This window comes from Tamandua tetradactyla, chromosome 1, assembly GCF_023851605.1.
Source record: "Tamandua tetradactyla isolate mTamTet1 chromosome 1, mTamTet1.pri, whole genome shotgun sequence".
NCBI classification, from domain to species: Eukaryota; Metazoa; Chordata; class Mammalia; order Pilosa; family Myrmecophagidae; genus Tamandua; species Tamandua tetradactyla.
Window position 1 is genome coordinate 171,252,519 of NC_135327.1, and position 27,644 is coordinate 171,280,162.

Sequence of the window (27,644 nt, forward strand, 5' to 3'; positions counted from 1 at the left end):
TCCATACAGAAAGAAGAAATTACCTTCAGTGTTTTTTTTGTGTGTCCTTCCAGACGTCCTTATACAAATATAACCAAATTCAAATATATATTCTAAAATTCCTTTTTTTACACAAAAGGTAGCATATTTAATACCCTGTTATATATATTATAGGTCATGTTAATTTAAAAGTGCATGTGTATGTGGGGGGGTATGTATTGGCAAAGTACATAGCAATTTATTAGAAAAATTGCTTTTTAAAATCGTAACCCTTTTGTGGCTTAGATTTTTTTATATCTTGTCCTTTTTGCCTCAGGTGGAACAAAATTGGGCCACGTTACAGGGAGGTGAGATGACCATCCAGACGACACAAGCATCAGAGGCTACACAGGCAGTGGCATCATTGGCAGAGGCTGCTGTAGCAGCTTCTCAGGAGATGCAACAGGGAGCTACAGTCACCATGGCACTCAACAGGTGGATGCAGAACTGGGGAGTAAATGAGGACTACTACAAACCTATCCCTAGATACTGTTGAAGCCCTTTAAAGAGTAATGTTGTATCTCAGTTTGTCACAATTGGCAGTTGGAGTTTGATACTCCTGGCCCATAGGATACTGTAGGTTGGCTTGTAATCACATTCACCCATCCCATCCCACCCCACTGCTCAGCAACCAGTCCAGCCTTTCTGACCTCTATTTCAAGCCTGCTGCCCTCACTTTTATTTTGTCTTGTTCTATGTCTAGTAAAATAACCAAAAGTGAAAAGGTTTGAGTACTTTGTGTTTTTCCCAAGCATTGAACCCCTGTTTTAAAGGGACCACTGAATATATAACACATCAAGAGGCTACAGGATTAATTGTTTTTTAATTCTTACTAAAGAAACTGCTTTTTGTTGGCCATGGGAGCATTTATCCATGTTTAAATAGGTCAAGAGCTGATTTCACTGACTTCAGAAAGTTTATTTCCCTTTTTTGTCAGTAGCCTCAATATAAAGTAAGTTTTGGGTTATTAGAGAAAATATTGAAATTTTTCCTTGAGGTGTGTTTAGGAAGGGTGCTGCCACATGAGATAGTCCAATAAGGGGTCATTTCAAAACTAAATGGTATCATTCCCTGATGGTTTGTTCAACTTGTTGACATGAAAAATCATTCCCATATCATTCTTCCTATTCTTCATTCCTATCACAATTTTATTTTCAATGAACCTAGGCATTTCAACTAATGATTAAGAGTATAGAGCTTTTGGAAGCCAGACTACCTGGATTTTTCTTGGGGGAGGTGAAGGGGGGGCAGAGGGGTGCATGAGTCTGAAGACTACCTGGGTTTCAATCCCAGCTCTATTAGCTGTGTGACCTTGGGCAATTTACTTGAACCTTCAGCGCCCAGGCTTTCCTTTTTCATAAAATAGGAGTAATAACAGTACCTCCCTTGTAGGGATGTTATGGGAACCAAATAAGTTAATACATGTCAGACCCCTTAGATCAGTGCTTGGCATATCATAAGGACTGACTGCTGTTATCACTGCAACAGCTGTTAGTCTCAGATAATCATTGAACTCTAAATGGCTTACCTAGCACTCTGCTAGGTAAGGTTGTATATATATGAGGAAAGAGTGCTCTAAGATACAGTCTCTTCTCTCAAAGAAATCATACTCTTGTTAGAGAGACTGATTTAAGTAAAACACTTAGCAAAAAAGTATTAGAGTATATTTCACTGTTGAATTGTGCCATGCAGGCTATGAACATCATAGAAAGTCAGAGAAGGGGGTTCACGTCCGCAAAATATAAAAATCAGCTAAAGTTTCATTTGGCTGTGATAGACACAAGAGAGCCATGGTAGGTTTGTGTACGAAAGATTTGCATGAGGTTGTATAGAATGATGGTTAAGAAGAGGGTTTGAGAGTCACATAGACCCAGGTTTGAAGTGTAGATCTACTACTGATAGCCATTTTATCTTGAGAAATTTAACCCCTGAACCTGTGTTTCCTCATTATAATGGGGGTCATGCCCACCACATAAAATTGTATTGAACTCTTATAAAAGTATATCACTTAGAGTTGGCACCTCACTAAGTATATTATCTTTTAAGTTGTATTTTAAGATTAGTCTCTTCCGAATTCTTTATAGTAAAAAGAGATATGACATAGAAGACCAGTTAGGAAGAAGCATTCCAGATGTTAAAAGCCTGAAAACTAGAGTAAGAATAAAATGGCCAGTTTTGAAGGTGGTTTGGCCAGAACTTGAAGGTTGATGAGGTAGAGAAAATTGAAATATACACAGTTTCTTCTCTGAGTTATCCAGCAAATCCTTGAGTGATTTGGAATTGAAACTAGTTTCTCAGCCCATTAACTCATGTTGCTTTTCAATAACATCAAAGTCTTACTAGCTTCCTTACACTTCGGCTCAATCCCACTCTTTCCTTTGAGAGTGGACATGAGTTAAACTTCCTGAAAGGCATGGTCAGATTCAGAACTTCCCTCCCACTTGCTGTAGCTTGAGGCCTAACAAGCCACCATGAAAGAACAACAAATCTTGATTTCCTTGAGGCTTGCAGCCAGCACCTTGGATATTCCAGTGAAGTGTGAGCGTCCTGGGAACCATGTACATAGTGGAAAATATGAACACATTCTGGCTCCCTTTACTTTAAAGACCAGGGCTTATTTCCAAAAGCAAGGTGGGTAATGGTTTCCCCTGAGGGCTTGTTAACAACTCAGATGCAGCTGAGGTGGCTAGAGTGTTTACTCCAAAGGAAGGAGAATGTGGTTCACTGTGGCATGTAGGAGTAATGCAATGTTGAAATCTGTTTGCAATCATATAGTTCAATGGCCCAGTGAGTGTTGGAAATGGTGTGTTGCAGCCTATGCTGGGGGTGAAGAAACCAAGCCTGGCAGTGAAGGGTCTAGTGACTAGACTGTAGCTGGCCTATCAGGGGAACATCAACGGCTTTCTGAATCCAAGAGGTGTAACTATCTAATGCGTTCATTGGATTTGAGACAAAAGCCCTTAGTATTTGCTTTCTGTGAGATGAGATACACGGGAACACTTTATCCCCCATACTTCCAGCCTCCCCACAAAGTTTGTTGTTGGAAGTCATCTTATTTAAAAATACTGGTCCTTATTTCCATGGTAAAGTAATGTCATAGATCGGCCCCCTTCTAGCCCGTGACTGTTTCAGGTGAACATGGAACAAGCATGGTGCTCTAATAATAATCACCTGCAACGTTGCCGCAGTGTATACAGCAGATGTGGGTGTAGGCTGAGAAGCTGTATGTAATAACAGGTGAAGGAATAAGACAGAGGGACTGCTTCACTTGTTAGGGGAAAGGGAATCCAGGCAGATGCAGGATAAACCTGTTTCTCGCCATGCTGTTAAAAAGAGTTTTGTACAGCAAGAAAAAATAAGGGCCCTGGTCCCCACAGCCTTTAGCCCATCCTGGCTTTATAACCCAAAGAGGGTATGGAGGAATTGTCATTTAAAACTCCAAAAACTTTATTAATTTTAATTTTCAAAATAATTAATCAATACTTTTAGGAAGGGATGGGGAGGGAAACAAAATGCATAAATGAAGAACAGGGCATCATAGTTCAGAAAAAAATTGATTTTTATTCAGCCTGAGCAACCAAGGAGGAAAGAAAATTAAATTTACTTGTGATATAATAATTAATTTGAAGTCTCAGTTTGTTGGTTAAACTGTCAGACTTACATTCTCTCTTAAAACTAGTCTTTCTGCAAAGTCAATACTTGAATAGGCCCAGTACAGCCTTTGCATATGAAGATGTAGGATAAATATTACATTTATATTTTACATAAAGAAGAAATTTACTTTATGTTGTGTTATGGACACCAACAGTGTTTTTATTGTGTGACTCAGTGCTATGGGGAAACAGAAGCTTAAGTTGGTTCCTCCTCACAAAGAATTTAGAATATGCTGTTCTTTTGCTATGAAGAGATTTTGCTTTAAAAGAAAAAAATGAACCATATTTTAAAAGAAAAATTCACTTTTTTTTTAAGGGCAAATATCGTTAACTTAAAGTTAGATATATTATTAAAATAGAATATGGCGTTAATATATAGACCAATATTTGATCAAATACAATGAGATTAAAACCTAGATTGGAAATCCTTTCTGAAAGTGGAGGGTAGGAATTATGCAACTGTCTTTCTCTCCTGTAGATAAAGTTGGACATAAGCAGATAAAAAGTTGACAGGAGGGCAGGCCACGGTGGCTCAGCAGGTAGACTTCTCACCTGCCTGTGCCAGAGACCCGGGTTCGATTCCCGGTGCCTGCCCATGCAAAAAGAAAAAATAATTGATAGGAATCTCTCATTTGTATCTCTAGTTTGCAAGTGACTTTTGTCTAAAAAGTGGCTGAGGGACATTTCTAATCCCAATATGCCTTTTAAAGTAATGGTTGAATATATTTGAAAATAATACACCTGTTGACCACAAGGAGTCATCATTATTTTTATGCCCTTAGTAAAAGAGCAGCCATGGCTACTTGATCTCTGACTCTTAGCAGAAGAGGGAGTGAATAACCCTACCCACTTATCAACCTCATAAGGACCCCTCATATCTGACATTCTAGATTAATTTTAGATTGTTGCTGATTCTCTGTATTTGGTAAGGCAGGGTCAAATCACAGCTGTTCTTCTACCACATCATATTTTAGAAAGGTATCAAGAAAAATAACTTGAAATATTTAGAGCTCCTGATAATAAAATAATAAAACAGGTATGATCAGGTACGGTTACATTTTCCCATATGGGGACTTGGGGAAGGCTGCCTTGTCTCATCATCACCCATGAAATTCCACACTGCAAGCCTGTGTACAGGTTGTAGAACCTGTCAAAGGTGACAGGGCATCACCTTTGTTAGTCATAGAGGTAAGATTATTGTAAATTTTAATAAAAAATTTATCACAATTTACAGTCACTGGGATAACCTATTAACAAGAATCCTATATCCATACAAACAACTCCAATATACCAGCTTCCTTCTTTAAAATACCACACAGTTGCAGCTGCCTTCAATGAGTTTGCTTTTCGGCTTTCCATGAAGTTTTGGGGCAGTGTTAAATATTTTTATTGTAATCAGTGACTGCTAGATACTGTAAAATAGGCTGATAATGGGTGGGCCACAGTGGTTCAGGCAGGCAGAGTACTCGCCTGCCATGCCGGAGATCCGCGTTCAATTCCCATTGCCTGCCCATGCTGATAGTGTTACTTAGTGACACACAATTTCTCACAAAAATTTAAAAATAAGGTCCTAGGCACTAAATAATCATTCATTATATTATCCCTAATTAATACACATGAAGCACTTTACAATTAAAATCTATCTTTTACAATATAAGAATAGCCTTTGTAGTAATTCCAAATCAAGGGTCCCCTTTTGCTCTGAGTTCACATTACAGCTTCCATGGAATGACTGACTATGGGTATCATCAAATCACTGAGAAGTATATTTCAGCATGGAGAATGATATTAATTTTTATATGGGCTGTATGTAAACTCTATGATTCTATTCAGCTTTTTGCTCCATCTGAATTACATCCCAATTTTTTTTTAATGAAAGAAGCAAATAAATTGAAAATATATAATCATGATCTTGAATTAAATCAAAAGGAACCCAGAAATGAAGTTTTTCCCCCTCTCCCACATAGGAGCAGATGCAATAGCTTAACAGCTAGAAAAAAGGGAAAAATCAGTTTTACATTTGATTCATCATTTTAAATAAATGTCAAAGAAATTTTTACATTATAAAAAATCATGTAAATACTTATATTACATGATAAATGGAAAAAGCAGACTAAATTTTCTACATGTATTATTTTTGCTGTAAATTTTCTAACATAACTAAAAAAAAGCAAGGCAAGTTAGTAAGAAAGGGAGAATTTTATATTTAATGAGACTTCTGTCCATTGGGTTTCTTTTACTGCTTCCCCAAATCCTTATAGTGACCAAGAAGTCTTCCCTGGTGGTATTATTAAGTCCATTGTTTATTTAGATGAAAGTGAAACTATTGAGTTTGATATATACATTGTTTTATATATGTATATAAAGCATGTTGTGACATGTTTACCCTAAACCAGTCCACATCTCCTCATCCATCCCCACTTAGAGCTTGCCATTTCATGATGACTTGCCACAGTCATTGAGAAGTCTGTAGCTTCAGAAAAAAATTCAGTCAACTGGCTTATTTGGTGATCAAACTCAGGACTTTGTCCACCTCTGCTAGAGACTGCCTTCTGTATGCCATATCCACTTTTGATACTCTGTCAGTAACTGTGCAAATTGGCATCTAATACTTTCTAACAAGAGATAAGGAATTTATCTATTTTTGTACATTTTAACAGCTCTGAAAGTTAGGTTTCATCTTGCAAATATAATTATCAGGAATTTTTCCTTTTTACTGGCACATAAAGTAATAGTGTATTTTTTACTTTGTAGAATCAAAATGGATATTTGTGCATATAAGACGGAAAAGAAAGAAAACTGACATAAGCTGCTAGACTAGTGTTCACTCTAAACAAATGGTCTGTATCTTTCTCTTCTACAGAGTGTTTGCTCTGCAGTGAAGGGATATTTATTATTTCATTGTATTTAGAAAGTAGAGGAATAGCCTCTTTTTTTTGTATGCTATATGATAAGGGTCACATTTCATTCTTTTTCCATGTGAGTATCCCATTATTGCAGTACCATTTGTTGAATTTTCTGTTAGTTTGTCTGCTTGTTTGTTTGGTTTTTGGAAATGCAAGGGCCAGGAATCGACCCATGGGCTGGGTCTTCTACATGGTAGGCGAGAATTCTACCACTGAATTACCCTTGCACCCCCTTATTTCATTGTATCTATAGAGTCAAGAACTGTGAACTTATAGTGATATTTTAAAATATAAGTCTTCAATTTTAGCACTGCCTGCAGGTATTGTAGGTCAAGGGAAGAGTTAGATTTTTCAAGATATTGATCAATCAATACTTTGTATTTGAAAAGCAGAGATATAAACCAAGTTATTTAATATTAATTAAATACCTAGTTCAGGTTGCTGGCTCCTCAAATTGTCATTCATCCTTGGCTGTAAAAAGGCAGTTTCAGATGGACTGCCTTGTATTACAATAAAGAGAAAAGAAAGCCTTGTGATTGACAACCAAAATGCTTTTGCATTGTAAATATAGATCAGAGCTTTGACTATGGCCTTTAAACACTACAATTGATGTTGATAAGGAGGAGACTAATAATAAGTGCCTTCTCTCCTCACCCACCCATTTATTTTTTTAAAATCTTACATTATTAGCTTTATAAATATGTAAGACTTGGGATTTCTCTAGCTATTTATTGTTACATTTTTAAATTAGTCCTGGCTCTACTCATTAGCATTGATATCATATATTTGCTGGTAGGTTTGCAACCATGAAGTCATTACAGATCCAAGGAAAGAGTCAAAAGAATGGTTTGCTTGCTGTGGTGCTACCTTTATTCATCTTTCACATCCCTCTTTCCTGTTCCTGTACCTGCAGCGAAGCCGCCGCCCATGCTGTGGCCACCCTGGCCGAAGCCACCTTACAAGGGGGGGGACAGATCGTCCTGTCTGGGGAAACCGCAGCAGCCGTCGGAGCACTTACTGGAGTCCAAGATGCTAATGGTAAGTGAACATAAATATTTTATTGAATTTCTTCTCTGTTTCCACTTAAATCTTCATGACATGACTAACAACAGACCCTTCATAGAGAAGTTGAGCTTTGATTTGAATATTTCTCTATTGGTAGCCAATTGATGCCTGAACAAATTCTAGGAGCTTCTGATTCCTTTCACTAGTAAGAGACTTGGGTTTTCCTGAAAGAAAATGCCATAATGATAGCTACCTAATTGAATTGCTTATTTGAAAAATAACTGTTTTGATATGACAGGACTTTGTGAGAGATACTTTAAAATTTGCTATGGGACATACTTTGTCCTTTTACTCTCCCATGGGGTATATCAGTGTCCCTTTCTGTAGTAGAGACTCTCCCACAGGTGGGTGCATTGTGATAGGGTGGAGTGTTAGGACTACCTCAAGAAAGGTGCCACACTGCCTATCTCAGATGAGACCTCTGGATTTAGCCAATAACATGCCACCACTCAGCTCTTCTTTCCCAGCTCTTTGACTTGTCAAATATTGGTGACTATCCTGAATAAATAAGAGAGATAAAGTTAATGGGAATAAAGTGGCAAAAATTTACAACTCCCACCCAGTTCTTTGGATTTTTTGGTAAGTCTCTGGGAGCGTTAACAAGATTAGGCTGCCATGTAAGTGCCTCAGAAGTCTGGGTGAAAAAGAAGGACAAGCCCTGTTCTTGTGAGATTGTGTATGATTATTTCTTAATTTTTAAGAAATATATGGTTAAATTAAGTAGGACAAATGAAGTACTCTTTGGTTTTTAGAAATTTCTTACTTTAAAGTCCTGGAAGGAAGACAGATAAATAACTTTTTATTTAGGTAGATAATTTCCTTAAAGGCATTAATGGCTGAAAGAAAAGTCCTTGGCACTTTTTTTAGGGTAGGTCCTTACAGCAGAGCAAGCTGTTAGTTGGAAAAATCTTTGAAGAGACACACAATGCTGTGCCCCTCTTTAGGAGTGGTGGGGAGAAGTACTTCTGTCCTCCAGAGAAGAATGACATAGGAAATGTGAAGAACGATTGTGGCTTCTGAGACTCATTTTCAAAAAATAAAAAATCAAAATATCAAATACTTAGTCTACAGCCTGCTCTTTCCGTAGTGCAAGGGACTTCTGTGAACTAACTCAAGTAGAGACAGAATTGATCTTAGCCAGAACCCTGCAGGATAAAGTGCTTCTTCTAGCCATCGATGATACACGTTCAGGATAAAATGGACTATAGATTGGATTAAGAAAAACTCCTCTCTGTAGCTAGATCCCTACCCTTATTTTCTTATGTTTTTCATCTGAGTCCTAATCTCCCCAAAGCAGCAGGTAGGATTTCTGGCTATGGAACATTCTTCTGAAGTGTGATTGCTATTATTCACTATGAAACTGCTAAAAATATTTCCCTTTGTGGGTTTAGTAGGAGACTTTGTTATCCATTCTAATTGCCTTGACCTGTCTGGAAGAGAACAGGCTGCCTTTCAGAGAGATGAATTTACAGATGGTGTAAAGACTAGACCCTCTAGGTCACTAGCCAAGTATATTTGTTCAGTCATATGATAAACCAAACTCATGATTGATTTTTGGAAGCTGCCTCTTTTCAATAGCCTTGAGTTTGAATCAGTTTATGTTGATTTTATGTTTTGGGCAACATTTATGATGAAAGAAAATTCTGCTCTATATCCTAAAAGCCAGCAGTTCCCCCATCCAGGTCATCCCAAGTTTGTGACGGCCAGTACTCAGTGAATTCTACCTTGAGAGTTGAAATTACCACTTTCTCAATGCAACCTTTTTATACCACATGAGATCATTGAGTTGTTCCTAATCCTAGCAATTTGTAGGCAAAGACCAGTCATTTTATCTGCTCCTTGGGAATCCAGAGACTGAATCTAATGGTAAATTTGAAATAATTCTGATATTCCTTCCACCTTCTAACATGTTTACCCAGGGTGTTCTAGGATTTACTCTGGGACTGAAACCAGATTTTTCCCACTTAACCAACTAATTTGGTATCTGGCTAGACTTTTAGGGATTTTCTTTTCTTCATTCTTTCAGATTGTATCCTATTGCCAGTGTTTGTCACTTCTGTGATGACAAGCTTATGGTGCCTGCCACTAGACCAAGTTTATTATCAGGAAGAACCAGCTGATAGCAGAACAAGGACATAGAACTAACTTGGAAATGGACACTACTGGAAAAAAAAATACATCCCAAATTCCAGAGTATGATTTAAATAAAAGTCCTACTAGCAGATGATTCTTCTAAGACCAATTTGGATATTGTTCAGGCCTGAAGCAGAAAGGGTTGTCTTTTAGGATGGAACTAAAAGAGTGAGGAACATTGAGTGTGGGGCTCATTATACTACAATATCCAGTGGGAAATGGCTGGGGCAGAGTGCAAGGATATGAAGCAATACCATGTAGAATAGTGTTTTCAAGTTAAAATATAGGGCCACGGTGGCTCAGCAGGCAGAGTGCTCTTCTGCCATGCCAGAGGACCCGGGTTCGATTCCCGGTGCCTGCCCATGGGGGGAGGGGGGAATCTAGGAATAAATTTTAAATATATATATATATAATGACCCAGACATGGTTGAAGTATAAAATCTGATCACTGAAGCAGACCTGACAAAGACTTCTACCATATACCTGTGCACCCTGATCGGGACACCTACCCCATCCCCAACGCTAAAGGGACTGTTTGAGCACCAGCTTTTTACCCATGTTTATTTCATTTATATTATCCCTTTTTAGTCTCTTAGGTTGCAGTTTTATACTTTTGTTTAATTTAGAGATTTCCACAGATAGAAGTTTTCATTGAGATATAGGTAGAATTGCCTAAGGCTAAGAATGGCCACTGTTCCTTCCTTCACCACTTTTCTTTTATTGACACAGTTATTCCTATATGCCACCCCCCCTCCCCTCACCACACACACATCTTAATATAAGACCTACAATTAGGTCTGTTGATTCTACCATCCTCTATGCTGGGCCCAGCACCTTCTATGCTAAAATGGACCCCAGGACCAATAGGTCTAGCCAAAGCAGCAGACAGAATAAGGTTCACAACAGGGACTGGAAAACTTTTTGATGAGTACTGTTCACCTCTCACCTAGACCTTGCCCCTTATTAGCAATTTTCAGTGAACCAGATCTACAGATCTTTTATTTTCCATCCTATTTCAGTAGAAACAATGAAAAATAATCATGTTGACACTTGGCCACATTAGAAATGTTCTTGCCTGGGTTCTTATTGCATATTCATACAATTATTTTTATTCCTAAAAACTGGACAGGGAAAAACAAAACAGGTAACTAATATTCACAGGTAGTCAGTAAAGGTAGTGGGAGTTATCTGCTTCTGCTTCAACGGTGTGTCCCATCAAGTCTCTTACCAGAGGTGCTAAGAAAGTGTTAACATTTTCTAAAATAGTTGACGCACTCCTTAATGATACCACAATAAAAGAGGAGGGGAGCAGCTATGCTGGGGACTTATTTTTTGCCCTGATTATAAAAATCATCCATAAGCCCACTGCCATAGAATATTAATGTGTGGGGTTTTGTTTTGTTTTTATTCTGACTTCTCTTTTCTATTCATAAAAATTTTTAACCTAATTAGAATCATGGTACCTAAACTATTTTGTAACTCGTTTTGAAGTACCTTGACCATATTCATGTAAATAAATATTCATTGAGATATCACTTTAGTGCTTGTTATATTTCATCATATCATCCATAATAAACCAGTCCCCTGTTGTTGATAATTTAAATTATTAATAATTTTCACAGTAAATAATATTGTCTTTGTACAAAATCTTGCCCATATCTGTGATGGTTAATTTGTTGTCCACCTAAGCTATATCTGATTATACCTCTAATAGCATTGCTGAAAACTTAAATTGTATCTCATTTACATTTTCATTTTCATATAAATAAAATATATTTCAAAATAAATATATTTTTTTCACATTTTTCTCTTTTTTAAAAAATATTTTCATTGTAAACAACAAACATACAAACATTCCTGATATGGTTGCTCACAATATCATCACATAGTTGTGTTCATCACCGTGATCATTTTTTTTGAACATTTGCATCTCTCCAGCAAAAGAAAGAAAAAAGAAAAAACTCATACATGCCATACCCCTTACCCCTCCCTCTCACTGACCGCTAGTATTTCAATCTACTCAATTTGTTTTAACCTTTGTCTCCCCCCTACTATATATTTTTTCTTATCCATATTTTTAACTCATCTGCCCATATTCTAGATAAAAAGGAACATTAGAAATGAGGTTTTCACAATCACATTGTGAAAGCTGTATCATTTTACAATCATCTTCAAGAAACATGGCTACTGGAACACAGCTCTACAGTTTCAGGTACTTCCCTCTAACCACTCTAATAACCATAAACTAAAAAAGGGATATCTATATAATACAAAAAAATAACCTCCGGGATGACCTCTCGACTCTGTTTAAAATCTCTCAGCCACTGACACTCTCATTTCTCTTTCCCCTTTTGGTCGAGAAGATTTTCTCAATCCCTGAGTCCCAGCTCATTCTAGGATTTCTGTCCCACTTTGCCAGGGAGTTTACACCCCTGAGAGTCATGTCCCACGTAGAGGGGGGCAGGGCAGTGAGTTTGCTTACCATGTTGGCTGAGACAGAGAGCAGCCACATCTGAGCAACAAAAGAGGTTCTCTGGGGGTGACTCTTAGGCCTTATTTTAAGTAGGCTTAGCCTATCCTTTGCAGGTATAAGTTTCATAGGGGCAGACCCCAAGACTGACGGGTCACCCTATTAATTTGGTTGTCTTTTTTCTTTTATGTTTTTGTATATGTTTTAATATTTGTCTATTTATGTTCTCGCATTTTTCTCTTGGAGTCTTTTTCTTTTTTCTTTTGAAAAGCTCTTCATTCATGAATTATATAACCTCTTTATTCTGTGTGTTGCATATATTTTTCCCCAGGTTATTTTTGTTTTGCTTCAGTTACTTTCGTTTTTATGATATATTTTTCCCTTAATTATTTCTCATTTGCTTTTACACATCTCAAGTCTTTCTATCCCTCAAATTCAGATAAATATCTAACTGTATTTTCCTTTAGTTCCTTGATGGTCTCATTTTATATTTTAAATACTTTAAAAATCTAGAATTAATTTTGGTATGTAATATTAGGTAGGAATCTAAATTGATTTCTCTTCCTCCATAGTCCAGTTATTCCAGCACCTTTTATTCTATAGAAATGTTGAAATCCATCCTTTTTACACTGATATGAAGTGTCACCTTTGTCACTTGTATAATTTGTAAATAGACAGTAGGGTCTTATGTGGGGCTATCCTATTTCCATTTATTTGATCTGTTCTTTTTGTAATATTTAATGATAGAGATGTTATTAGCAGTTAGTGAAAGGCTTATCTCCAGATTTGAAAAAAAATTTATTCAAAATTCACCTGGTAGAATAAAGCTTTATTTAGTTATTTTTTATCCTACTCAGACTTTTAACAGAACTGCTAACAAGTTGTGTAATTGACTAATTTAAGATTTCTCCTCTCCTTCCCACCACAGCTTTCCCTGGGGGAGGGAGAGTGCTAACAACCACAGAGATGAAGTAGAAACGGAAGCAAGGGTTCTCAGTACTGTGCTGATCAGTGGGATAATGAAACACTAATTGTTACTGGAGGAGACATTGTCCCTGGTACTCACTTTCTTAAAACCAAACAAGATGTGTCTTTCTAGACTAAGGAATTTATATATATATATGTATAATTTTTTTTAATTGAGATACCTTCACACACACGCAGTCCATCCAGAGCATGCAAACAGTGGCTCACAGTGTCATCACATAGTTGTGTAGTCATCACCATGATCATTTTTAGAACATTTGTATCACTCCAGAGAAAGAAAGAAAAAACCCATACACCCCATACCTTTTACACCTCCCTCACAATGACCAATACTATTGTAATCTCCCAAATTTTTTTTTACCCCTTATCCCTTCAGTTTTTTATTTATTTTATTATTATTATTTTTTAAACTCATCTGTCCATACTCTGGATAAAGGGAGCATCAGCCACAAGTTTTTCACAATTACATGGTCACAGCTATATAGTTAGACACTCTTCTTTAAGAATCAAGGCGACTGGAATACAGTACTAACTTCTAGCCACCCCAAGACACCACAAACTAAAAAGGGTATCTGTATAATGCATAAGAATAACCTCCAGGTAACCTCTTGACTCTGTTTGAAATCTCTCAGCCACTGAAACTTTATTTTACCTCATTTCTCTCTTCTCCCTTTTGGTCAAGAAGGCTTTCTCAATCCCATGATGCTGGGTCCCAGCTCATCTCTGGGAGTCATGCCCCACATTGCCAGGGAGATTTACATCCCTGGGAGTCATGTCCCACTGAGGGGGTAGAGGGCAGTAAGTTCAACTGCCGAATTGACCTAGAGAGAGAGGCCACATCTCAGCAACAAAAGAAGTTCTCTGGTGGTGACTCTTAGGCATAATTATCAGTAGGCTTATCTTCTCCTATACAGGAATAAGTTTCATAGGGACAAGCCCCAAGATTGAGGGCTCAGCCTATTTAATTGGTTACCCCCGCTGCTTGTGAGAATATCAGGAATTCCCCAGATGGGAGAGTTTAATATTTCTTCCTTTCTCCACAGTCCTCCAAGGGGACATTGCAAATACTTTTTTATTCTCTGCCCAAATTGCTCTGGGATGTACTGGGGCATCATTAACCTGGACAAACCAACAAGATCTCATGCCCTATTCATGAATCCATGTAATCAATTTGATTAAATTGACCATATAAGTTAAATTAGATAATGTGGTACCCAAAATATCAGTTTTGCACCAAATAACATCTCTTCCTTTGGTCTCACACAGAAGTTGAAGTTTTAAAATACAGACCATATCATCCTTTGCCCTGTATTCTGATTTAACTTAGTCCTATCCAGATCAACTTTATTCATATCTCTTAGACTAAGGAATTTTGGCTATCCATTCTGTTTATGTGCAGTTCTATGTAGGCTCGATTCTTAACACTTTGCCAGTTTTATTTCCAATTGTGTGTGTGTGTGTGTGTGTGTGTGTGTATGACTTCTCAGTTTCATTTTTTGTACCAAAGAAGGTAGTGGGGCATGGTGCATTTTATGAAGCTCTCCAACATGGGACATCAATGTTATTCTCAGCTATTGACCTTGTATCGTCTCTCTCAGTTCCATCATCCCATTAATGCTTAGTATGTACAAGCTGTCTACTAACTGCTTTACATGCATTTACTTATTTAAAACTCAAAATAACCCAATGATGAAGAGACTGTTAACGCTTTTTAACATACAGGACAACGAAAACGTGGAAAGATTCAGTAACTTGACCAGGTTCACAAAGAGTGTAGCAGGGAAAGAATTTGAATTTAGGCACTTTGTTTCCAAAACACCCTGCTATGCTGCCTCTCTTTGATGAGAGTTCTGGGTTCCTGCCTGAACTTTACAAATGCAGAGTGATGACTGTCTCCCAGCATTGAACAAATTAAGTTTGGAAATGGCAAGTCTTTCCTCTACCCCCTCACTGGCTGCTTGCTGTTGTTTGGTTGCGCCTCAGTGCCTGTCTGCCTCATCTGTTCCTGATGGCTATAGGAATCCTCTGGTGATTTCCAATGCCAAGTACTCCCTGCCCAGCGGCCCTTCCCTTGGCGCACACATACACAGACTTTCCCTTGTTGGTTTGAGAGGACCACAAGATGATGCGTTTCTCCAATTGCAGAATTCACAGAACTGGTTGTCAGCTGGCTGTCAGAATTAATACTTTCAATGAACAGACCACTTCTTGTTTTTGTTTGATTGAGGAGGAGGTGCTGTTTAGTACGAGGAGAAATTGTTTGAGGCAAAGGAGATGATGTTTAGAAGGAAGTAAACTCAGCTGAAACATTACCTCGCCCCCTAGAAGCCCCAGGTCAAGCCCTCCCATCACCTTTCAACTCATTTCCAGGACCCTTTCAGGCTTCCCACCTATTTCTAGATAGACACTGGAGGAGTAAGCCTGGAGAGCGAGTAAAGGACTCAGGGGAGTGTTACGTTTCTGCCTGGAGCAAGTTATCTGACTAATTTGTTTCCCCTACTCCTCTCTGCAGCCTTTCCCTTAGCTCCGCCTCCAGCCCTTGATTGGGGTCCCCCAGAGAGTTTGGAGAATGCATCTCTCTCCATTGTCAGACATTGAAGACTCAGAAACCACCCACTACCTCTGCTGTCCTGGTTGAAGTATAGGACCAGCTACCTTTCACATGCCCTGAATGAGGGAAGGTGGACTAGAGGATGGGGTCTGTTTAAAAATTAAAGCTGATTACAAAGCATTAACATTAGACCTAAAGGAATAGCAGTCCTTCTCATGTATCTTCATTGCAAATATCCCTCTTTGTTCTGAGCTGGTCCTCACAACAATCTTGCTGATCAAGATTTAAGCTCTTTATTTGAGGTTTTCTGTTAAGACTCTTCAACATAAAATTTTGTAAAACTGAAAGAACCACTCAATCTTGAAGTACTATAAAACAAGTGAACATTTTACTACATGTTCTAATAGCCAGATCAAGCTAAATTAATTTTTTTATTAACAGAAAAAAAAAAGAAATTAACACAACATTTAGAAATCATACCATTCTACATATGCAATCAGTAATTCTTAACCTCGTCACATAGATGCATGATCATCGTTTCTTAGTACATTTGCATCGGTTTAGAGGAACTAGCAACACAACAGAAAAAGATATAGAATGTTAATATAGAGAAAAGAAATAAAAGTAGTAATAATAGTAAAAAAAAAACCCTATAGCTCAGATGCAGCTTCATTCAGTGTTTTAACATGATTACTTTACAATTAGGTATTATTGTGCTGTCCATTTTTGAGTTTTTGTATCTAGTCCTGTTGCACAGTCTGTATCCCTTCAGCTCCAATTACCCATTATCTTACCCTGTTTCTAACTCCTGCTGGACTCTGTTACCAATGACATATTTCAAGTTTATTCTCGAATGTCCATTCACATCAGTGGGACCATACAGTATTTGTCCTTTAGTTTTTGGCTGGACTCACTCAGCATAATATTCTCTAGGTCCATCCATGTTATTACATGCTTCATAAGTTTATCTTGTCTTAAAGCTGCATAATATTCCATCGTATGTATATACCACAGTTTGTTTAGCCATTCTTCTGTTGATGGACATTTTGGCTGTTTCCATCTCTTTGCAATTGTAAATAACGCTGCTATAAACATTGGTGTGCAAATGTCCATTTGTGTCTTTGCCCTTAAGTCCTTTGAGTAGATACCTAGCAATGGTATTGCTGGGTCGTATGGCAATTCTATATTCAGCTTTTTGAGGAACCGCCAAACTGCCTTCCACAGTGGTTGCACCATTTGACATTCCCACCAACAGTGGATAAGTGTGCCTCTTTCTCCGCATCCTCTCCAGCACTTGTCATTTTCTGTTTTGTTGATAATGGCCATTCTGGTGGGTGTGAGATGATATCTCATTGTAGTTTTGATTTGCATTTCTCTAATGGCCAGGGACATTGAGCATCTCTTCATGTGCCTCTTGGCCATCCGTATTTCCTCTTCTAATTAATTTTTAAAGTTCTTCAAAAAGTTTTTCCCTAAAGTTGTTTAGGGAAAAAAAATTCTTCTGTCTTTTCACATTGAACATGCCTTCACCCTTTCACATCTCTATGTCATCTTTTTATAGCAAGAGGAATAAGAGAAAAGATGGTGAGAAGAGAAACATGAGGTTCAGATAAGGGAGCAGGACTCTTGTGTGGGGTCCTTGCATGAGAGATTGGAACAGACATTCCTATTCTACAAGGCCTCCCAAATGAGAGGGCAGCTGAAGGGTTTGTTCTGTGCTGATTATAAAGAGGCAGGCCCAGTTGAACCCAAAGGAGGCACTGTGTGAATTTTAATTTTCTATGAAACCTACTTGATCTGTATTATTAGATGACCAGAATATTAGTGTGTCCCAAACTTGAGGTCTGAGAAATTCTATTCAAAAATAATTTTATTTGGGGGGAATTCAAAGCTTTGATCAGATGTGTAACTATATCAGAGACCTTTCCCACCCCTCTGAAAAAATAGCTGAAAACCTGTACCGTAGAAATGGGTGACTAGGGCTAAGTGCTTAGCACAGTAAATGTAAAATTATCAGTTGTTAGTGTCAATTTCTTCACCCTCATCTTTCACAAATGCATTTTCTTCAGTGTGCAGAGTATTATTGTAGACTCTGCTTTCCTGTCTTTAGACAGGAAAGATCTAAATACTTACCTTAGGAAATTAAGGGATTTGTACTCCAGAGGTAAATACTGTAAAAATGGTATTTTTTTAATAATCTTGATTGAAGGAAATGCAAGGCGATATTATTTTGGTGATATTACTGTCCTTTGTCCAGAGCTATTCTACTCTTCTAGCACAGAGTTTTGCAGACATCAGTGTGGCCTTTGTTACTCCTAAAATGGCAGAATCTCCTGTCAAATCTCAACAACTGCATTGTATTCCAACTTCCATCTTGAAAGGTGACTTTTTTCACTTTTTCTTTATCATTACACCATATCATCCATCATTACTCACCACATGTCCTTTTGTTAAGGATAAGAGATGAAATGCCAGCCCTTGACTTGATGAACTATAAAACATCTCTCTCTTTCTAACCTTTTCTCTGCTCCTCCTCATTCTCTGAGAACATTAGTACACAGATTTGTCAGTGTTGCTCTCCAAAAAGGGTGCTGGTATGCTATTTCACTGTGTGCTAAATTTTGCCTTGGTAGTTTTGTTTTAACTTTTTTTATTGTATAATATAACACATATTCTAAGCAAAGAAGGAAAAAAGCAATAGTTTTCAAAGCACTTTTCAATACATAGTTACAGGACAGTGCCAGAGTTTGTCATGGGCTACCATACCATCATTTCATATTTTTCCTTCTGGCTGCTCCAGAATACGGGAGGCTAGAAGGAAGTAGTATTTTAATTTAAGTCAAAATAAGTAAATGTATTAAAGTTTTATTGTAAGAGAGTGCATTTTCAGTCACTGTAAACCATGATAATAGCTTTATAAGAGCTGTTGCATTCTGTGATGCCATGGTACTATTTGTACCATTAATCCAAAGACGGTCAGTTCAGTGCCTCCAGGACTTGACACAAGAAACCCCCCAGAAACTATTTTTTGTGTGAAATGTGAGTCCCAAGATGCAAGTGTCCCATCTTGAATTCCACAAAGAGTAGTGCATATGATAGCTGTAGGTTTGTCAGGCCACCCTCCTGCGAGGTAAGTGGATCTCTTTTTGCGTGGCCCCTTGTTGATAGGTAGCCTTGAAGGGAAACTAGGACACTAGGATGGGCTCAGTCAAAACAAGCTGAGGCATTGCTGGCTCTGTAAGAAAAAGCAAAGGAAAACTCATTTGTAATACAACTATTTTTTTAGAATCCATAATTCTTTTTTAAACATGGTAACAGCAGGAGGTGCAAAGCAATGTACCTTAAACTATCAGAATTAAAATGAGGGTTGCTTTGTGCTGTGGCTTAGAAAGAGGAGGGGCAAGGAGTGAGCTGATCAGGATGCAGCGGTAGTGCCACACTTTGGGAATGAGGGTGCTCTCAGGGTCCTCCATGGTCACTCTGGAAAATAAGTTTCCAGTTCGGGAAGCATATGTGCAGATGTCATACCAGGAAAATAACTACTTCAGCTTTGCTCTGTTTTTGACTAAGCATGGGGCATTGTTTGGGACCTTCTTTTTCCATTCTCTTTTCTTCTTTTACTGCTGCTGCAATTGCCACAACCACCACCCTTGCAGTTGACTAAGCCCTCTCTACTATTACCCATTAAGGTGGGTGGAAACAGTCTTACAAGTCCTGTAAGGAAAGTTTCAGGGTCAATCAACTAATAAATGGTGAAACTAGAATCAAACCCAGGTCTCCATGACTTCTTTTACTACTTAGTGTGGCCTCCCTTCTTTCCCCTTCACTTCCACTTGCCAATCTACATAACCTAGGAAGTAAAAATGTATAAAACACAAAAAGCACAATCTTTGTTATTCATCTAATCAGATTGTTTCTTGGTATGGGTGACCATTTTTTGCAGGTTGTTTTAAGGAAAGGTGATGGCCATATTTTACTTACTTTAGAAATGTCAAAGCCATGGTAAATCTTACATGTTATCAAAACCCAGGATCTACAGCTGCACTGTCCAATATGGTAGCTGCTAGCTACATATCTCTATTTAAATTTAAATACAAATTAGTTAAAATTTAATAAAATTCAAAATTCACTTTTTCAGTCACAGTAGCCACCTTTTATGTGCTCAGCAGCCACATGTGCAGACATAGAACATTTCTGTCATTGCAGGAATTTCTTTTGGACAGCGCTGACTTAAAGGCTATAGCAAATAAACTGGCCCTCTGGCGTTGTACACCCTCTGCACAGGGGAGGGCAGCACCAATACTTTATGATCCTTGTCTCCCAGTGACCTTCTCAGCTCATAGACAGAAAGGCTTTGCTAAAAAAACTACCCATGTGACTGCTGTAATCCTCAGCCAGTAAACAGCTGGCCAGAAGGGTTGCAAGAAGAACTGGACTATTTTTATGCACTTCAGAGTCCCAGAAGGGAAAACCTGAGACAGGAAGCTATAGAGATGTAACACCTAGGCCCACTTCTTCCTCTCTTTATCCGTTATCCAAGCCATTTGCATATTTCCACATAGATTCCCCACAAGTGCAGGTTTTTGTTCTCTGCCAAAAGCATCTGCAGACCACCAGATGTTCTACTGCACTTATAGTGACTCCAAAAAGGATCAAATATCCAGAGCCTGGTAGGTCACAAGGCTAAAAGGAGTCATTATTAATGGATGAATTCCAAATTTCACAATGAAACATGGCTGCTGCTCAGAAATGGGAAACACAGAGACATTTAATGGGGTTCTTGATTCTGGAACACCCAAAGGGTGTACAGTTCTCTGCCCCCTGAGTGTTACACACCCAGCCCTTTTCGTAGCATTGAGAGAGGGGGAGAACAGGTTCCTCACTCCTGTGGTAGAGTGAATGTCTAAGTGGCACCAGGTGCTTCATTCACCAGATATGCCCCTTTCATGATGACCTCCTGAAGTCCAAAATGGCTCTCAGAAGGAAGTGGCAGTTTTTCTGACTCCCCAGTCTCTCCCATCCAGAGAGATGTATTTATGGCACTAATTTTAGGGGCAGCAGAGAACATTTAGTCCTGCTCTGTTGACAGCCTGGAGTGTCATGAGCCTGCAATAGCTGTTAGCTACTTCTGCTACTTGTAAACCATTATTATTATTATTAAAAACTCACACTACATGGAAGGGGAATTAGTCTTTAGGGTGCTCTGTCAGCACCTCCTGGCCACATTCTTAGGATTTGGAGCCCAGTAAGCTTCCATTTAGGGAGAGGAAGTGGAGAATCCCTGCTTCAGGCAGCCTTTGTTACTAATAGAAGTATATTGTATCCTTTGGGCATGTTGGACCAGACAAAACTGAGATTCTCTTTAAGTTTTTTAGGCTCCTCAGGGTCCCAGAGGAAATTAGTATGTGTTGTCAAATCTGATTAGCATACTTTCATCAAGACCTTGGTCTGAATGCATCAGGTATTCTCATTTTGGAGAAACTTGATGAGCCAGTGCACTCTAATGTGAGCCAGGTATAGTCTGGCAGTGAACTCAAGTCAGGGCTACAAGGCAGAGATTCCCAGGAAGGTTCCTGCCATCTGCCAGTCTTGGCCAGGCAGAGGGATGCCACTGTGCATGGTCTCCTCCCCATCCCCAGCATCCTCAAGGTCAGTTATAGATTTCCTTATCCGCTTCTCCTGCCCTTTAGGTCCCCAGATCTTTCTGAATTTTGTATTCAAAAGACAGATTCTGGTCTTAAATGATTCTTGTTCATTGTAACTAAGAGAGAATCTTGGTGCTTGTCATTGCAGGTAATGTTCTGCAAAGGAAATATTTTTCTGCATTCTAAATCCAAAGCCATAATTGGACAAGTTTAATTGGAATAGTTTCTACTCAATATATGGATGGAAAGGTGGATTTTAATTGAGTGTGTATAAAGGACTATTCACTGCTCACACAGGAGCCAAAATATGACAGAAGAAAAATATTTCAGAATTAAGTTTTTAAGGTTCTTAAGTAAAGGGGACTTTTCCTCTTTTTATTTTTGTTTCCATTAGGATTCTGAAGGAATGTCAGTGCACTGTTATTAACTCTAATAGTTTGCACATCACAGCCAGTATAGTTTGGGGCCCTCTGGCTCTCAGGTTACCTGTGTAAATACAGGGATTCACTTCTCAGTGCTGTAGCTCTAACATTTACTTAATAAAAAGCAAATGTGCGGAACCCAGCGGCAGCAGCCTGGCAGAAGCAGTAATCTGAACAGGATAAAACTGCTTCCTCTTTGTGTGATGCTCTTTCTCCATCCTCCTGCCAAAAGCTGGATATCAAATGAAGGGGTGGTTGTGGTTGGAGTCAGTAAAGTGAATGTCTAAGTGGCACCTGCTTCATTCAGCAGATCTGCTTTCCCGGGGCCTCCCACTGTACATCTGCTCATGACAAAGCCTCTTTTCTCCTCCTGTTGGTCAGCCGGAGAGCAGAGGCCCAGCATGGAGACATATTGGTTTTGCTTTGTCAGCACAATTGCCCGTGACGTTAAAATTACCCGAAATCTTCACTGTAGAAAGGCCCCAATTTAGAGATTATTTTTCAGAGCCTAAATGAGGTTTTCAAAATGAAAATGATAAAAACATCTTTTCTATTGTAAATCTATCAAATTGGCTCTGAAAATCATTGAAGTGGTCTAAATATGGAAACTGACACACTTCTCTGGGTGAGACTATAAAGACAGTGCTATCAGATTGGCTCACTAAAGAGACGACCAGTAATTCTGCTTTGCTCACCCCAGTCTCTCCTGATTGTCTGTAGCACAATGATATATAACTAAATTGTATTGTTCTCAAATGCTGACCTAGTTCCCATTGTAAAGGCCTATGGGGCTCAGGAATGTTAAAATAATCTGCTGGAATCGGGTGGTATAGGAAAGAACCTTTGATATGTATATATATATATATATATATATATATAAGGAAAATGTATTTTAGGTGAATGCAAAGCATCCAGTTTCAGATTAAGTTTCCATCTAATCAAAGGCAACTCTTCTAGTGCTCTACAGGATGGGTGTCAGACTTATATACGTTTCTGATGTGGAATTGGCATACAGGAAGCTCCAGAAAAGTTTTAGAGCTATACTCTGGCTATTTAAAATAGAATAAAATTTTAATTTTAATTCCTTACACATACTAAGCTACATTTCAGGTGCTCAATACACACCAAAGGGAATAGCTCACAAAAACACTGTGGCCATCATTCCAGAAAGTTCTGTTCATCAGCACTATTTTAGAGAGAGGTATCGACCTCTTGCAATGTCATGAATGCTTGAGGAAACCTTGGAGTTTCTGTTTCAGCCTTGTTAGAAGGGGAAAAGGAAATTTGTCTGAATGTTTATGGGACAGCTCTGTCCAGCTCTGTTACTGAACTATGTTCTTTACCTTTTCACCTTCTTTGGGTTTTCTTTCCTTCAAGAATCTCATGGACTTCCTCTCCCCACACCAAAATATGAGAAAAGCTACTTTAATATTTAGAAATGTCTACTTTCAGCTGACTGCCCCCTGGCCTTCCTTCTTTCTTTACCTTTTGTTTTCATGGTCCTACTATTTATGCCTGAGAGTTCCTTTCTCATTGTGCAGAACTACTCGCCAACCAAAGAACACATGAACACCTAAGAGCCAAGAACATGTATATGAATTGTTCAAATGTGTGGACAACATAGAGCATAGAGAACATTCCTGGGGATGGACTGAGCTGGTAGCATCTGCAGTAACTCTCAGGACCAAAGGAAGGATCTCTATTCTTGCTGTCTCTGTTTGCCTGCCTCTGGGCTAAAATGTTAAAAACAAAATTGCTTTGACTCCTAGAAGAAAACCCATATGGAAAAAAAAAAAAGATACTACCTCAAATTTAAATAGGGTCTTTTTTTCTCAAACACTTAAATCATGCAAACATAATGTTATTTATCCTCCTAGCAACCCTATAAGACAGGAGAGGTCTTTCGGTTTTATAAATGTAAATATAACCAACTGGTAGTCATCAAATACAGATTATCTGTCATGCAGATTACTTGTGACACATTTTAAATCCTTGGACAGTTTCTCTAAGCAAGCCTGTATAATCCCCATCTCCCCTACACCCCACCCAGCTGCTGGGTACTTAAGAAACACAAATTAGTTTTCATATTACCTTAAAGAAGACATAATTAGGAAGGTAAGTCTGCTACAAGAAAACCACATCATAAATTCTAGTCTGGAAGGGGAGCTTAAGACATACTTTTATATGCATTGTACACCATTCACCTCCAGTATGCTTGTGCTGGCTTGTTTACCAAAGGAGTAAAGCCCCCCGTGGGTAGATAGCATGGGTGGCTTTGTAACTTGTGAACTGGGGCTGCACGTCAGTCTCCCCTATCAGTTGCCCCTCCCACAGCAGGTTCCGGGCCCATCTTGCCCAGTGCTTTTTAAAAGTTCTGTGTGACTGTCAGGTACCTTTGTGGTAGACTGTACAGGTTGCAAGTGAATCCCAACTGAAGAGTGCTACAGGTGGATTCATCTCAGGGTGAAGAAGATCACAGCTGGAGGGTAGAATAACCCCAAGAGGCTGCTATTCCAGGCACTGCTTCCTGCATGGCTAATGTGTTTCACCATCTCCCCACTCTGCCCTGGTGTCTTTTTTTCCTTCCTCCCTCCCTCTTTCACTGTCTTTTTCTCCTTCCTTTATTCCCTTTAGAAGCCTATGGGGATGCTGTCAGTGGCCTCATCAGTGGGTACAAGCATTGCTCTGCAGCCTAGACATATCTTTACCTTTGAGGACCTTAAGGCTTGAGGGCCTAGAGGATGTTTTTTCAAAAATTGCCTAAGTCTTCTACTCTCAATATTTTCGTTTGACATTCTGCTCTGTTTTCAGATTTCTTTTTAATGTGCAATTCCCACATTTATGTGCTTAAAATTTGGTTCTACCCATGATGCTTTGTCCCCACAAGGGTGAATTGGCAATCCCAAAGCAGAACCGCATGGGTCTCCTGCTTGGTAATCCACAATTCTGTCTCAGACAGTCCCATTTGGCTCCTGTGCCTCTCTCTTCCCTTTTAAGCTTCATAGGTCTTTGACTCCTTCCCCTTCCTTTTTAAAAACTGACACTCCCCTCTGTTTCTTGGGTTCCACTCTTCCTCAAGACTGGCTGCATATAGGGTCTATGATGGACACACAGAAACACATACTTCTGTACCTGAAAATCAATACACCCGATCCTTTCATGGTAATAATCTCTCTAGATGAAGAGCAGGAAATAGCAAACATGGGGAAATCTTAGAGGTAAGGAAATTCTCTTAGACCATGATTCTGGGTCACTGTTCCTGACGTTTTCTTGGTTGGTATCTGAAAAGCCACTTCCTTTTTAGTCGTCAAAAAGAAAAACTTCTTAGGAAAGAATTATTTTGGCATAGGAATTGGTAACCCCCTGCCAGGAAAAGGAAGCATAATATAATAGTCGAGGTTTAACATTTATAGCACTCAGGGTCTGACAGACCCCTGAGCTAAAACTCATTTGTAATGGACATCATTTTAGTCAGAGGGCCAAGATTATAGTTCTGAGAAATACAGATACTTTTCCTGTAGTCCATATCTGACACTGGTGAGAGGGACATTTTATGCCTGCTGATGGAAAAAGTGATGTGCTAACATAATTCTCTTAATTATCTCATTAATTTTAAATTTTTTATGAAAGATTTCAAACAGTCTCAAAAATAAAGAAATGGTATAATGAACCTCCTATATAACTGTCATTAGCTTTAATGATTACTAGCATAAGGCCAGTCTTGTTTCATCCATCTCCTTGGAACTTTTTTTTTTTTAAGGGGGAAGCTATTAAATTTTAAAGCAAATTCCAGGTATTATATCGTTTCATCCATAAATCTTTCAACAGGGACTTTTAGAAAAAGATAACTATAATGCCAATATCATATTTGGCAAAATTTTAAGTAGTTCCTTACTATCATGCAGTAGTATCCCCTCCATATTTCCCTAGTTGTCTGTTAAATGCCGTTTTACCCTGTGGGATCAAAACGGTGCCACATATTTTATTTAACTAATGTCCTGAATATTTTTATTCTATTATTCACTAGCAATTCTCCCTCCATTTTGTCTTTATTTTATTTTTGCTTGTTTATTATTGTTCCCTGTGCCATTTATATTTGTTAAAGAATTCAGTGATTTCTCCTTTTCTGACATTCTGGGTTAGACTGATTGCTTTCTTGTGGGTTTTTGTTTTTGTTTTCTCCATAAACGGTTTCGGAATTATTTGGTTACCAGAAAAGTTACAGACATATTATAAAGAGTTCCCATATTCCCTTCACCCACCTTGCCCTAATGTTAACATCTTACATCACCAGGGTACATTTGTCAAAACAAAGAACATTGGTACAATGCAGACTTTCTTTGGACTTCCTCACTTTTTCCAATAATGTCCTTTTTCTATTCCAAAATCCAATCCAGGATACCATATTGCATTAATCTTGCAGTATTGTTTAACCTGTTTCCTTCTGCATTTTCGATAAACTGGTAGTTAGGTATAAAAGAGATTTGGTGAAATTGATGTTGTTTTTGGCAAGAGCACTTTAAAAGCAGTGCTGTAGGTGTCTTTTACATCTCATCAGGACCCATGTAGTGTCTGGTTGTGCCATATTTAGTATTAAGATTGGTCAGTAGATTAAGGTTATAAAAGCTCTATTCTAAAGTCTCCCGTCTCCCTTCCACCTAATTGTTTTGATGATCTTTGCATAGATCCATTAATTCACTAAGGGTTACAAAATGGTGATTTTTCTGTTATTCCTCCTGCTTTTATTAGCTGGAATTTTTTTTATAAAGAGCTTGTCTCCATTAACAGCTTGGCTATAGTAAGTATTGTTCGACTAGCAAAGGCAAAATAGTCGATCAAGATGAAATTTATTGGGATAGATTTCTTTCTATATGACTAGCAAACCCCAAAACTGTCTATCATTTCCATTCCCCAAACTGCTGTCTCCAGTCTAGCCAATACAGAGTCAGTAAGTGAGGAGTTGAAAAATCATGCAGGTTACCTGGATCTCCTTTTTCTTACATACTGACATTCTTTCTGTGACCTTCCTTTTCTTGTCCTACATCAGTCCTCTTTTTATCTGATCCTTGTTTGTTATTCTCACCCTTTCATTCTGCTGTCCTGCTACTGGACTAGCTACTTACCTCATTTCCTTTTATCCTCTCCCATTTCCTCTTATTTCTCTCCCTCACTATGCCTTTGCCTGGTCTTTCATATAGCAGTATCCTTCTAATTTTTTCCAGACCTGCAACTGAAATTTTTTAAAGGGCTTCCCTCCTGCTTATCAGCCCTAGAAACACCTGTACATACCTTGAATGGCTCTTTTAAACTTCAGGAGTTTATGGTTTCATTTCTTATTTATTCCTATTCTTTGAGGTCATAGCCTTTGAGTTCATGATTTTAACCAGCATTTTCCTGATACCTATAGTTAGCTGTCATGTCCATATATTACAGAAGGTAGTACATGTGAATTGTAATTTTTTTTTCCTTTGAGTTTTAAGAACTATTTCTCTTCTACCAATTGTTCTGTTTATTTGATCATTTAGTGTTTGGCTCTATATTTTCTCTCACAACCATCAATATTTTTCTCCCAATGAAAGATATTTCCATGACCAACATGGAAGGCCTTAGGACTCAAAGATTCAATTACAGCAAACAACAATTCCCAAAGGTTCCCTAGATTGTGAGGGCAAATGAAAGGCCCATTCTTCCCCAGGCTGGCTGTCCTGCTCTATCTTGTCATGGGGTAGAGTGGGGAAGTGGAGAGGGTAGTCTGGGTCATCCTGATCAGACCTGCAAACCCAAGCTCTGCTTG

General features: G+C 38.5%; 1 protein-coding gene across 12 annotated transcripts in view; it reads left to right on the forward strand.

The window, feature by feature from the left end:
• The window catches only part of NRF1 (nuclear respiratory factor 1), a 145,194-nt gene that overhangs the window by 105,462 nt on the left and 12,088 nt on the right, over nt 1-27,644 (forward strand). For 10 of the 12 annotated variants that reach the window (XM_077130340.1, XM_077129913.1, XM_077130065.1 and 7 more), the window contains 2 exons: nt 296-453; nt 7,491-7,615. In XM_077130340.1, coding sequence (XP_076986455.1) covers nt 296-453; nt 7,491-7,615 — 283 coding nt within the window. Of the gene's footprint in view, nt 1-295; nt 1,245-7,490; nt 7,616-9,668; nt 11,424-27,644 lie in introns of those variants that run through there. The other 2 variants (XM_077130377.1, XM_077130404.1) reach the window with 2 other exon arrangements.